This window comes from Spodoptera frugiperda, chromosome 3 (genome assembly GCF_023101765.2).
Source record: "Spodoptera frugiperda isolate SF20-4 chromosome 3, AGI-APGP_CSIRO_Sfru_2.0, whole genome shotgun sequence".
Classification (NCBI taxonomy): domain Eukaryota; kingdom Metazoa; phylum Arthropoda; class Insecta; order Lepidoptera; family Noctuidae; genus Spodoptera; species Spodoptera frugiperda.
In genome coordinates, this window is record NC_064214.1 from 7,263,675 (window position 1) to 7,278,055 (window position 14,381).

At 38.3% G+C, this 14,381-nt stretch overlaps 2 protein-coding genes across 2 annotated transcripts in view; one reads left to right on the top strand and one right to left on the bottom strand.

The window, feature by feature from the left end:
* Positions 1 to 14,381, bottom strand: part of LOC118274145 (ATP-dependent Clp protease ATP-binding subunit clpX-like, mitochondrial) — a 298,109-nt gene that overhangs the window by 197,361 nt on the left and 86,367 nt on the right. The window lies entirely within an intron of this gene.
* LOC118274242 (cytochrome P450 6k1) lies at positions 1,146 to 14,166 on the top strand. The gene is made up of 9 exons (XM_035591675.2): positions 1,146 to 1,341; positions 5,965 to 6,168; positions 6,760 to 6,912; positions 7,499 to 7,683; positions 8,080 to 8,237; positions 8,718 to 8,836; positions 9,090 to 9,195; positions 10,848 to 11,096; positions 13,338 to 14,166. The coding sequence occupies exons 1-9, from the start codon at positions 1,186 to 1,188 to the stop codon at positions 13,508 to 13,510; spliced, it is 1,503 nt and encodes a 500-aa protein (XP_035447568.2). The 5' UTR covers positions 1,146 to 1,185; the 3' UTR covers positions 13,511 to 14,166.

Sequence of the window (14,381 nt, forward strand, 5' to 3'; positions counted from 1 at the left end):
TCTTAGTGGAGTTCGTTTCCACCAGTGCTAAGCTATGTGTACTATTAAATTTGACTAGTGGAAGCCAAACGCATCCAGAGCAACGCAGCATAACAAATCTCTAGTGGTCACATCATAGTAACGCAGCATATCACCCTAACAGGAGCACAGTAAAAAATAACATCGTGTAAGGCCCTTAATGTGACCGAAAATACGTGACTTCTACTCCGTTGAGCAAAACTAACTTGCTATATTCTTCATAAGAATCTATATTTAGATTAGACATTGACAAACATACTGACTGATAGATTAAATTTGTCTATGTAATGATAAGTGAATGAATTCTGATCACAATCGTATGACACGACAATATTTTTATGAATAAACAAACGTGATTGTAAACTTTGAATTGTCACAAATCATGTTAATACGAGTAATACCTATTACATATTTTGTGTTATCAGTTTTGTCATTATTCGGCAAAAAATGTACTAGGTACTTCAAAGATGATAATCCTATGACGGATGTGTTGCAGATTTATGATAAAATATCTAAAATTCTTTAGCTTTCTAATAAGGTATTTAATATTAGGATAACATTAGAAGTTTTGGAAAAAAACTTTAAATGACGAACTATTTGATTTGCTTGACGATGTTACCATTAAACCTCATTCGTGGCATCATGTGGTTTCAACATAGTGGGTGCCCTGCGCACTTCAGAAGTAGTGTCAGAGAGTGACTAGACACCAATTATCCTAATAAGTCGATCAGAAGAGGTGGACCTGTTACCGTGGTCAGCCAGGAGTCCAGACTAATCTTTATTAGTTTAGGATATAGGGTTCCCTGGTCAAACTAGTCAGGATTGATGGAAACTATCTTATCTTAAAGGATCTAGGTCGACTTAACCTGTAACCCAGTATAAAAGTAAGTCGTGTTAGTTACACTACTTATAACTCAAGAACGGCTAAATCGATTAAGCTGAAAATTAGTAGAGAGTTAGTTTAAAACCAGGAGATGGACTTAGAATACTTTTTCTCCAAGGATTTCTCCTACAGGAACGGGATTGCGCGTATAAAGTCGCGGGCAGAAGCAAGTATTGACGCTATTACTTGCCGCTACACAAAGTAGTAGATACTTAAGAGCGGAATCACATATATAATGAGTGTCCCTATCTCTGAAGCCAGTGCCGGCAGTACCGCGGAACAAAATGTACTATATCTTTGTGTTGCCTCTCTTCATTATATCACTATGGTTGTACTCAAAATGGGTCTCCATGAAGAACTATTGGAAGAAACTGGGAGTTCCAAGCGAACCAGTCCATCCCTTATTTGGAAGCATGTCGTTTTTGCAGAAGAAGAATCCGGTTTGTATTCATTTCTTGTTTTCTCTCGTTTTTTTCCTTACTTTGGCAGAAATATTTCTGCAACATTTTGGGTTGCAGTCACATTTCGTTCACTACTATATTATTGTAAGATACTTACATTGCCAATAGGTAAATGATCAAATGATCAAATAATGTATCAGAGATATTGTAAACATCATTTTTTTTAAAAGAGTAACGATGGAGTTTCTTGCTCGTTCTTCTCTATTCGAAGCAACACTTTGGAACGAGCGCCTAGCTTCACTGACGGACAGACTGACGGACAATTCAATTTGAAGTTTCAAAAGTGCCTAATTTAGGATTAATTGAAATAGATCCTTTGACTTTGACAAAATAAGTAATATTCGATTTTTTATTTGTATACTCATATCATCTCATTTCCGTCCACGGGAACAAAGCAAAAAGCCTAATTTGACACTCCATGGTCTGCTTCAAATAAATTCAGCATTTTAGACTTTCTCAATCAATTGAAGATCTTTTAAATGACTTTATTTTTATATAACAATAACAGCCTTGAACTGTATTGTAGATATAACTACTCACGAACATTAGGCCTATCATATCTCGACGAACCCTGACCTAATTATTAGTTTAGGTAATAAATTATTTCACTCTGACTTTAAAACTGAGAAAATTCTATATTCACAATTGCATATAGATATTTTTTTAAGTATCTGTTTGATTACCGCGTCGAGATATAAGGAAGTAAAACGTATATTCGGAATGTGTATGTATATTCGGAATAATACCTCGGAAGCAGTCTAAAAACCCCTTTTTTTCTTTGCATGTAATTGTTAACAAAACGTTATCAAATAGGTGCTTTAGAACTTTATATATACTTAGGAAATGTATATGTAACTTCCATCAATAATGAGGTTAGGTACTTATTTCTTACTCTTACTAATCTCCAATTACTGCACCACTGGCGGGGTGGCTGGGCAACTAGCTGCTGTGTAAGATGTATCAGGTCTGATACCCGCGCGGGGCAACTCTGTATGATCCACAAATTGTTGTTTCGGATCTGGGTGTCATGTGTATGTGAAATTGTTAATGTGTATACGCACCTACAGGAGAAAATCTTAAGATTTTTTAAACGGGATTTAAAAAAGTTAACCTTCCTAGAAACTCACCTTTATCTTACAAGTAAAAAATAAGGAGACCAACGAACAGGCACAATAGTGATAATGACGGGGTATGAAAATTAAAATTCTATTTAGTCCGTTAGGTAATGAAAAAATGTTAGACGTATTTTTAACTAATCGTATAAGAAAACAATATATAGATAAAACGAATGAAAATTCATTTTTTAAGTATAAAAATATCTAAAGAGCAGTGACGTCACGAGATTTTTTAAATCAATCCATCGAAAGTATTTGTTTCTGTACGGTCAGTAAATAAAAAATACGTGTCTTTTTTTAAAATAATCTACATACATATAAAACGGAATTTCAAACCTAAAATTATATAAAGTGTTTACGATAAATATTTCTCAATATAAATAAAACACAGGCAGTCATTTTATCCATTCTTTAACTTGTTCGATGCCCGTATACTTTTTGCAATCTATAATATAAATTACACTACTGGCAGGTTTCATATTTATAACCTATAAATTACATTATAATTAGTTTTATCGCAATAAATTTTACTAACTACTACTGCCACTTCAGCTTCCTTATCCGCCGGGCTACGTCGGCGATTTCTGTTCTTTTTATACGGTCTTGCAAAGAAACTCCGACCTTAGCCCTTTCTATAGCGTTTATTTACTGACTACCAATTAATGGCTACATTTAATTATCTGAATCGCACTTTACGTATTTTTTGTTAGTCCCGATTATACATACATTATCACGTGATGGCCACCTTGTTACGACTTGTGCACGATAAATTATGTGGATCACACAAACAGTTACTCCGTGCGGGAATCGAACCCGCTAAACGTTGCACGGTAGCCAGTTGCCTACCCACCGCACCAACTGTGCAGTATATACGTTTGCATTGAATACAAAACTGCTGTATGAGCATTATGTCTCCCACAGTTCTTTTCAGAATAAGTTAGTGTGGGAAATAAAATAATAAACGCTTCGTGCACAATTTTAATCCAATTAGGTATTTACATCATGTAACACAATGATCAATAAATGATATCAATTTATTCAGTAAATATTGAATATTTGTCTTGTTTCCACGTGTGCAAATATTTGGAAGTTTTCTGCACACAACGTCATGATAAAATGACAAGTGAAGTTATCAGATTAACTTGAGATATAATCAAACTAATAATATTTGCTAAGTGTGGGAGAGCCATGCTTCGGCACGAATGGGCCGACTCAACCGGAGTCATACCACGGCCTCACAGAAAAAGCTTGCTTTGTGTTTCGTGTGTGAGTGGGGTTATCAGATGCCCAATTACCCCACCCGCCAATCTTTCCAAACCCCGACTCCCTAATACCCTTAAATTCCTAACCCCCAAAAGGCCGGCAAAGCACTTATAACGCGTCTGGTGTTTCGGGTGACTATGAGCGGCTTCGATTGCTTACTATCAGTGATCCGTCTGCTCGTTTATCGGCTTATACTATAAAAAATATAGTCTCAGTTTATATTTGGTCGTCATTGTTTTGACTTACATAACGAGATTATTTATCTAAATTAAAATAATTACAGAATTTATCGTAAACGTTCTCAAGGTACCTAATTACAATGACATGCAAACTACAAAATGACACTTAATATGATAATAATAGATATTATTTTTGATTAAACATTGTTTTATCATTGTTCGAGGTCGTCTGGTATGATGAAGTTTACGTTACTTACGTATTTGAACACGTTTTTGGTACAATATTGATAAAAAGTGCATTTTTATCTTTTTTCTCTTCGTTAATCGTGTTTTCATTGAGATTGCGAGGTAAATTCCATTCCCAACGTCACGCCTTTTATCCCCAAAGGGGTAGGCAGAGGTGCTCATTACGACACGTAGTGTAAATTCCATTCACATGTAACAGAATTTATGAATTAACTACTAGGTTCTGCCAACGTCATCGCTCGCGTTCCCACTGAATTTTTCCAGAACATAATCCAGACCTCTGTTCTAAACATCTCAATCCTTTCAACCGTTATAACTTGAAAGAGTAACAAACAAACAAACATATAAAATTTCGCATTTATAATATTCAAAAAATAATCACTGCTCTACTGTCAGTAGGCTGCGCGACATTCACCGCGTCTGCGCACGCTGCTCATAATTAAGAGTCCCTTTGTGATTTGAAACTAGTAGAGTCTTCCTTCATTAACTTACGTGAGTAAACTGTTGTTTTCTCAAGAACATCATACCATGAAAGTGAAGGATTTTTTATGAGCAGCATACCTTGGCTTCACACGTATCAACAACCCAACCCTGACAATAACGAACACAACTAAACAAAATAATATCCATTTCGACACAGTCGTTCAGGAGTTATGCCCGTACGAACAGTGAGGATCTACATTTCCTTTACAGATTTTATTTTGAATGATAGATTTAATATCGATGTCTAGACATCATCATTATAATCGATATTTCAATGTACGACTCTGACTTGCCAAGTACTTATCATCATATCATATCATCATAGAGATTTTATAATCTCTCTTATCGGGGATTTTCGTATTATTTATAAATATTGGTGTTACAGTACACAATGGTAATATACCTACTTAGATATCATCCATCAAAAAGATTAAACCTAATCGGTTAAAACCAGTACTTAAATAAAGCAGCAACCTATACTTACTTTGATATTTGGTATCTCTTGACATTTCTGTTAACCTTACAATAATTATAAATACAATAATAGAGGTTTATCAAAACTTAAAAAAAATGCAGCTATAAACGCGACAGACGCTACATTATCTTCTGACAATTTTTATATTTTTATAGTATTACTTTTTATTTCTTTTTTTTTTTAATTTGCCCTACACTATACTATTTTGTCCTGTGTCGTGACTGCGTTTACTCTTATGGAAAAACTCCCTAAAATTGCCAAAACCCGAGCCAACACGAATAAATATTATTTTGTATACATTTCCCTGTTCCAACTGTTGTATTGTCTGCAACAGATTCGTCTCTGTCACAGTATCTATGACGTCATTTGTCTTCGCAACGCCACTCTGTTAGAAGCCAGGTAATATTATATAGGTATTATCACTCAATATTCTACAAATTAAACATCTCATGATATTTTCTCAGTAGTAGCACGGATTCTGGAAATGTACCCGGTATATGGCAATAGGCTCACCACCTATTACATGGGACTTACAAAATAAATTGTGAAAAGTGGGTACCTATACATTGTACAGTGGCAATCCATGCCATAATGTGCACCTCTGCCTACCCTTCCAAATATCTAATTACTAGCTACTTCCGCGCGGTTTCACCCGCTATGCTTGGCTCCTATAGCGTGATGTTTTATAGCCTACAGCCTTCCTTGATAAATGCACCCAACACAAAAATAATTATTCAAATCAGACCAGCAGTTTCGGAGATTAGCGCGTTCAAACAAACAAACTCTTCAGCCTTATAATATTAGTATAGATAATAAGAAATATTTCTATTAAACTTTCCAGGGTACATGGTTTATTGAGCTCTACCAGAAGTACAGGCCGTCTCCATACGTAGGTATCTGGATATTCTGGCGCCGCGGGCTGGTCATCAATGACCCTGACCTGTCGCGCAAGATCCTCGTCAAAGACGCTGACACCTTCAGGAATAGGATGCTTGCTTCTGGCAAGTCTGATCCCATGGGAGCCCTCAATTTGTTTACCGTTGATGTGAGTACGAAATAGCTTTGTTTTTACTTACTGCATTTTGTATTGTCCGCAGCTATCTCCACTACTACTCTAACGGCCATGCTCAGAGTCATTTAATGATTACTTAACCCTGTCCTTAGAAACCGTTTTCGGAACAAAATCGTGACTAAGGAATGGTTTAAGTTATTATTAATTGTTTCTGAGTATGGCAGCAAATGCATATGGAGTCTTTCTTAAAATTGCTGCACTTACAGTACGTAATCGTAAAAATTATTTGTTTCAAACAAACTTACCATCATATATTGTAATATTTAAGATTAATCTGATTGGTAAACATATATCTATAATATATCCAGTAGACATCTCGATTATATGTATATTTTTAAATATACTTATGTAAATGTCAATAGGCTCACCACCTATTACATGGGACTTATAACACAAATGGTGAAAAGTGGGTGTACAGTGTATAGCGGCATTACGTGCCGTAATGTGCACCTCTGCCTCTTCGGCGATAAAAGGCGTGATGTTGCTGTAATTGTATACTTTCAAAATTAAGGAAACAAACTACCATAATATACCTAAACCTAAAAATCATCTTTCCTCTTCCAGGATCCATTATGGACTTCGCTCCGCAGACGCCTGACATCAGTGTTCACTGGCTCCAAGCTGCGAGGCTGGCAGGAGCTGTACCAGGCCAAGGTGGACGATCTGATCTACAGGATCAACTCGGACAATGAGAAGGGAATCGTCAGTGAATTGAAGGTAACTGTTTGTTTAGTCTAGTTCATCATTTTGATTGCAACGGGTTCAATTTTCTAATAGAGACTTATTTGTGTGATAGAGAAAATGCTTTTCGGGATCTGAATGTAAGTAATAAATTGGAAACACACCCATGGACAAGAAAGGAAAGTCGTCCGTCTGCTGGGTGAAAAGATAAAAAAAATGCTAAGTAAAGTTCAGTAGTTAACTTTGTTTGGTGCGGTAGCTGGGCAACTGGCTGCCGTGCAACGTGTAGCGGGTTCGATTCCTGCACAGAGCAATTCTTTGTGTGATCCACAAATTATTGTTTCGGGTCTGTGTGTCATGTGCATGTGAACTTGTATGTTTGTAAACGCTCCCACGTCACAGAAGAAGATCCTAGTGTGAGGTAACGTTTTAAAAAAAATTAAGAAAAAACATGGCAAAAAGTAAAAAGGAATGTGGAATTATTTAGACTGCGTGAAGAAGCGTGTGTGTATGTGTGTAACTGTGTACCAACAAAAACACCACGTTTACACGCTCAAGAGTAAACTTATCAATCGGGCATTTTGTAACACTACATAACCAATTACTCCTTTTTCTATTCCAGTCTTTGTTTGCTGATTACGCAACAGACATCATCGGAGAGTCATCGTTTGGTATCCAGTGCCAATCCACGAGGAACTCGACTGGTCCGCTGCGGATGATGACCAAGGAGTTTGAGAAGTACAACCAGTGGAGGGGCATGGCCTGGTCTTCCATATTCTTTCTACCAGAAATGGTCGATATATTGAGGTAAATATTTTGAGCCATGAGAAATTGTGCCATGTTTTTATCATTTATGTTAAAGTCAGGCGTCATTGAACTTGTTCCTAGATGATAATTAAAAATAAAAAATATCGTTTAGTCTTGACTGAAATTAATCACATTTCATATCATATCATTATCCGACTAAGACTTAACTTAATTTAGTACGAACCTTGAATTACTACACCAAAAAAACAGGTTGGCAACGCACCTGTGACTCCTCTGGTGTCCATGGCCGGTGCTGATCGCTTACCATCAGATGACCCGTCTGCTCGTTTGCCCCCCATTCATATGTTTAAAGCATCATATAACATTACATAAATATATGTATAAACGTCCTTACAAACTCTTTGAAACTCAAAAGTACTTTTCATTCAATTTCAGGTTCTCATTCTGGCCAAAGAATACAGTAACATACTTTAGGAAAATCTTCAAGGTAATGGTTGAGGAACGAGGAGGGTTTGAAAAGGACATAGATGGGAAGAGGGACTTGCTTGATGCACTACTGAAGATGAAGATAGATGCTCAGAAGGAAAATCAAGGTACGAGTACTTAGCAAAATATGATATTTTATTTATCAAAAAGAAGACGTCCAATGCTGAACATAATACTTCAACCAAAGACTCGATCTGTAGTTTGGAAGCGATCTGTCTCATTCAACTCTTACTTTAATGGTATAAGCCGGTAAACGAGCTGATGGATCACCTGATGATAAGTAAACGCCGTCGTCCATTGACACTCGAAACATTGGAGGCGTTACAAGTTAACGGGCCTGGTGTTTTGAGTGTTGTCGGCTTTTTGGGGGTTAGGAATTTAAAGGTTGCTAGGGACTTGAGGATTGGGAAGATTGATAAAGGGCCCAATAAACATTGGGAATCCGGTAACCTCAGTGACACAACGCAATAACGCATTGAAATACTTGAAATGCCTTTAAGATATACCAATACATCATTTATTTCTCCAGAGATGATGCTCCAAAAATTACTCGTATCTCCAGGTATCATGATATCATTTACTTTCAGAAATGGACATCGACATTTTGATCTCAAACGCTATGATCTTCCTGCAAGGAGGGTACGACACCTCCTCCTCTGCTCTTACATACGCAGTCTATGAACTTGCCTACAACCGTGAATACCAGGTACAATCAATTATTATTATAATTGAATATAATTTTCCCGATTATTTGCTTAGTAGTATTATTAGAAGTGACGTCACGTGACATTTCAAATCGATATACATATCTTCGAAAGTATTTGTTTCCGTAAGAAAATAAAAAATACGTGTATAATATTTTAAAATAATCTACAAGACGGACATTAAAATAAAAATTAGTCATCTACCATATTAATTGTGGGGTTCCAAAAGAGTAACATTAGCTGTTTTCTTTCCAGAAAATATTATACGATGAGCTAGTGGAAGCAGAGAAGGCGCTGAACGGCAAACGGTTTGATGCTGAGAGCCTCGCTAAGCTGCCGTACTTGGACGCTGTCATTAAAGGTAAATTATGCTCTAGGTATCTTAGTAAGTTAGTACTTAGTAGTTTTCAGTTTGCTGTCCTCATATTCTCTTGTTGTAAGTAACTTTAGAGTAGGTACACTTAAAACACGAAAAAACTTAAACAAATTCTAGAATTTCCAAAGCAACCAATCAATATTTACTCTCTTCATAATAATAGAAGCCTAGGTACACTGCACAGTTGGCGCGGTGGCTAGGCAACTGGCTCCCGTACAACGGGATCGTCCCGCGGGGACAATTCTTTGTGTTCATAGATTGTTGTTCCGGGTCTGGGTGTAATGTGTTTGTGAACTTGTATGTTTATAAACGCACTCACGGCATAGAAGAAAATCCTAATGTGGAGCAATGGAGGGGTTTCCACGGCATCGAGGTGACGATGTACCTGGGACTCGTCCTCGACAGTCGGTGGAAATTCGAGGAACTCCGACGTTTGGCTGTTGGAACGAACACTCTGTACCCAATCGGGGGACCAAACGCCTCCTGCCGGAACGCGGGGATTGTGCGGTCTATGGTATGGGGCCCCGGTGTATTTAAGGCGACGACCAGCTCGCGCGCTGGTTTCATCCCAGAGGGATGGCCATTCGGATGATCCGTGGGTACCGCACAATCTCCGGGGAGGCGGCTACCTCCTTGCCGGATTACCGCCGTATCTGGAGGCGAAAGTGCTCGCGGACGTATATAGGTTACGTGCGGAGGCGCATCGCCGGGGCGAAACTCCGCTGCCAAGATCAGTGCGTGGCGGGATATTTCCAAACCAACCACTGTCAACCGTATTTACTCTCTTTATAGCAGCGGTAATGAGGAGTGCCTAGAGAGGCGTACGGCGTCCTCACCTACCGCCTGACGCAGGTGCTTACCGGACACGGAAGTTTCGGTAGGTACCCGTTTTGGATTCAGCGGGAAGAAACACCCGGGCGTCGGCATTGCGTGGATCCGGAGGACACGGTGGAGCATACAGTAGCGGTTGCCCTGCATGGGCTGAGCACCGCCGTGTCCTCAGGGATGTGATCAGCGACGGTGACCTCTCGCGTCCGGCTTTGGTTCAGGTGGTGCGGAGCGAGGGGGAATGGGACGCCGTGTGCGAAGCAGTATGCTAGCTAAGGAGGAGGCGGAGCGCGTGAGGGAACGATCCTCCTCACGCCCCAGCCGCCGCAGAAGACACTCCGGGCGTCGGGGATCGCGTGACGATCTCCGGCCACCGTAGGGTACGGTTTGCGGACGGCGAGTAAGGGTAGCTCGCCGCCCACCACAACCAGACCCGTGCGTACGGCGCGTCGCGTTCCGCGCGCGCCTCAAAGAGCCAGACCACCACAGATGGGGCCTAGTTTGATGTGATCCGGAGTGCGGACATACGTAAAAGGTTAAGTGTCAAAGCAGGAGAAGAACGGGGTGGTTTTTAGTTGTAAGAGTCTGTTACTCCCTCCCGCCTCACCCAAGGCGGGAGAAGTCATTGGATGATTTTCCCCCCTCAAAAAAAAAAAAAAAAAAAAAAAAATGTGGAGCAATTTTAAAAAAATATTTCCAAAAGGCCTGACTAACGCATTAGGTTATATAATTTACCTGTAATGTTAGTTATAAGAGTTGAAATAAATAAATAAATAAATCATTAACATAAACATGAAACATTTTTCCAGAAACCATGCGAAAATACCCCATCATGGGTTGGTTAGACCGTAAAGCTTTGCGAGACTACCAGGTCAACGAGAAACTGACCATACCAGCCAACACGGTGGTCTACATCAACGCCATCGGCATGCACTGGGACCCCAAGTACTTCCCCAACCCTGAGGAGTTCAGACCTGATCGGTTCCTCCCTGAGAACGCCAACAATATCGTACCTTATTCGTACTTACCTTTCGGAGAAGGACCTAGGATGTGCATTGGTGAGTCATTTTGTAATATGGATTTATGATTAGAAAATTCTATTGAGGTTTTTGATTAACTTAAAAGCACAGTCTACTAACGTAGGTACATTAATGGAAACTACTGCTCATAATGAAGAGTCCCTTTGTGACTCGAAACTAGTAGAGCATTTCTCCATTATTATGTACGTGAGTAAACCGTGATTTTTGGTTAATTTGGTATTTATGTATACTACTATCTCATGATAGTACGGTAGTTATTATAAAGATAGAGGTTAAAAATGTCGAAAATTCACAGGCTTTTAAGAAACCAACCTGGATATCCTTCAACTAGAAATTAAGAAACCTCTATTACATGTGACCCCTAACATGGCTAGTTAAAATGAGTGTGAAATTCAAACAGGAATCATGATGTAAACGAAACACAACTTTATTATTCCAAAATTTTGGTTGTAAATTCGTTAGTTAGTATTACAACGAATATTACATTAATAGCTTGACAGCTAATTGAGTAGATTGGTCGGTTTAACCAGAAGTATCAAATAACATGAAATGCCAAAAATTAATGAAGGAATACATAAATAATAACCATCGAAATCCTTGGAATCGGAAGTTATGCAAAATAAACTCGATTTTCTCACAATTGAACTGTAAAACAACAAATAACATCATCCTTGTTGTACCCAGAAGGACTTGGCAGGAACATAATTGTTTACCTTAGCTCTTGACTGTTACTTTGAGGAAATATTTCGGTCCTATTGCGCTATATTCTTATTGAAAAATAACATTTAGTAAGACAACCACAGATTGGGCTCATTAGGGCTGATGCCGACCCGGAGCTGCGGACTGCCTAGCGGGCTTACCGGGGCTCCGGCTCGAAAAGCAGGAATAGGACCGGGGTGGTTTTTAGTTAGTAAAATTCTGACGCTCCCTTTCGCCTCACTCAAGGCGAGAGAAGAAGAAAATTATTAGATGATTTTCCTCCCTCAAAAAACAAAAATGTTAATAGATACATATAAGATAATAGTCTTTTACTTTGTATTGCCTCTAAAAATGTTTTATTTTAAACACTTTTATACATAATTGAGGTAGTTGTGGAAACAATTAGATTATAATATTGTCATCAAAATTAAGAGTGTGTGTGTGTCCCAAAAATTACATCGATCAGTAGTTTAATTAAATTATTGATCACCAACAAAATACGACACCAGTAACTACCCAAACACCGACGGAGTTAATCCAATTCACTAATTGATAATTAAAATGTTCATTAATTGTTATGGTTGACAAATTGACAGACTGAAAGGATCACTAGTCATTATTTGACAGCATATTGACAGGATCTGAGGGCCTAGTGCGACGTTTTACTTTAATGATGCTCGGCGCCTGGTCCCATTAAAGGTACGCGTCCACAGTCCCACATCGTACGCATTGGACGCATCGCACGCAATGTGTTTTAGTTTGCATTGTATAGAAACTCATACAACTGCGTCCACTGATCCGCATCGTACGGAGAGCTCATCAGCAATGCCTACATACGATGCGTACCGATGACGTCATACGGAATGCTGATGCTAAAAATCCGAGAAAAAGTGACATCGGTAATCCTATTGCTCCAATACTCGCGTCGGAAATCCGGACGCAGTCAATCCGTTTGATGCGATCCGTCCGATGCGTACGATGCGGGCCTGTGGACGCTTACGGGGTAAAGTTTCAAACGAGTTAAGTTTAAAATAAAACTCGCAATAGGCCCTCTGTTGAAGGGTTCTGGGTGAAAATGATGGAGAGTTACATTAACGATCATTTAATTAGGATCCTTGGTCCATTGTGTTATTAATTTGTGTATTGTTACGTCGCGTCCTGGTCAAAAACAATGAAGGAATTAATCTGGAATCGTGACTTAATAGACCTTTGTTATTGTGTAGCAGGATCGAAAGAAATGGGTCAGAGGTGGCTTGATTTTATGATCAATTAATAATTTGTGTTTTGATTTTATATTTTTTATATTTTAGGGAGTTACCATACTTACATAAATTAGATAATGGAAGCCTTCAAGACATTTCTGTCGGCAGTCAAAGTGGGTATAGGTACATAATTCTAGATTCCATGCTGCTGCATGCATAAAATGGTACAACCCCAGTAACCCCACCATACTTTAGCCGAACCAAAAATCTACTAACCCCAAGTTCGCTCACCAATTTAGTAAAAAAGACAGTAAAATTTTTCAAACAAATACTAATGTTTTAGTATTTTCATTTACAGGTAAACGCATAGGAATGAACACAGTAAGGTACGCGCTAGCGGCTGTGGTACTCAACTTTGAAATCTTCCCATTGGCCAAACTCCCGCAGCCCAACGATATCCCGATTGAGACGAAAGGACTCTTATACCACCCTGCTATACCACTCTCTGTAGAATTTAAACGAAGAAAATAAACAGAAACATAGGCAAGAACATAGTTATAAAAATTAAGAATGAGGCTACAATACCGTTTTGTGAAAGGTATCGCAAAAACGACATCACATCCACATCCACAATCCCCAATTGCCAATCGCCAATTGCCAGTCACCGATCTGCAATACCCAATCCGCAATCCCCAATCCGTAACCCGGACTTTATGTATTTGTTAGAGACTTACCTTTCAATTGTGCAGTCTAGTATTACATAGAAAACAAATATTTTGTAAATCTGTATGTAATTTCCACTTCAAATGGAAATGTAGATAAAATTCTGTATTAAATACGTGTACCTATTAAATATTGTAATTCAACAATAAAAAATATTTAGCTCAACCTGTGTGATCTAAAGTTTATGAATCAATAACTACGTAATATCAATTTACAGATCAAATTGTTAAAAAAAAACCAAAATAATGTGCCTTCTACTTTTAATAATCATATTTTGAACAATTACAAAACAATATTGTTAGTATATGGATCAAAATGACCAATTTTATTGTATAATATATTTTTATGATATGATATTATGTATGTCAATTTATACCCTTTACCTGTACATATCATTACGATGTTACGATTAAAAGCATTTAAGCTTTTAAAGAACAAGAAATAAAGTTGTTTTTAAGTTTTTTTATTTCCTTTTTATTGTAACCACTTAGTTATATTAGAGGTGTCATATACAAACAGCGGACTCCGTGCAAATTCTGTGAATTTCGAAATTGAAATTACTTACTTTTTTATGGTATAAGCCGACCAGACGGGTCACCTGATGGTAAGCAATCTCTGCCGCCCGAAAGAACAGAGGCGTTACAAGTGCGTTGCCGGTTTATTTTTTGGGGCTAGGAAT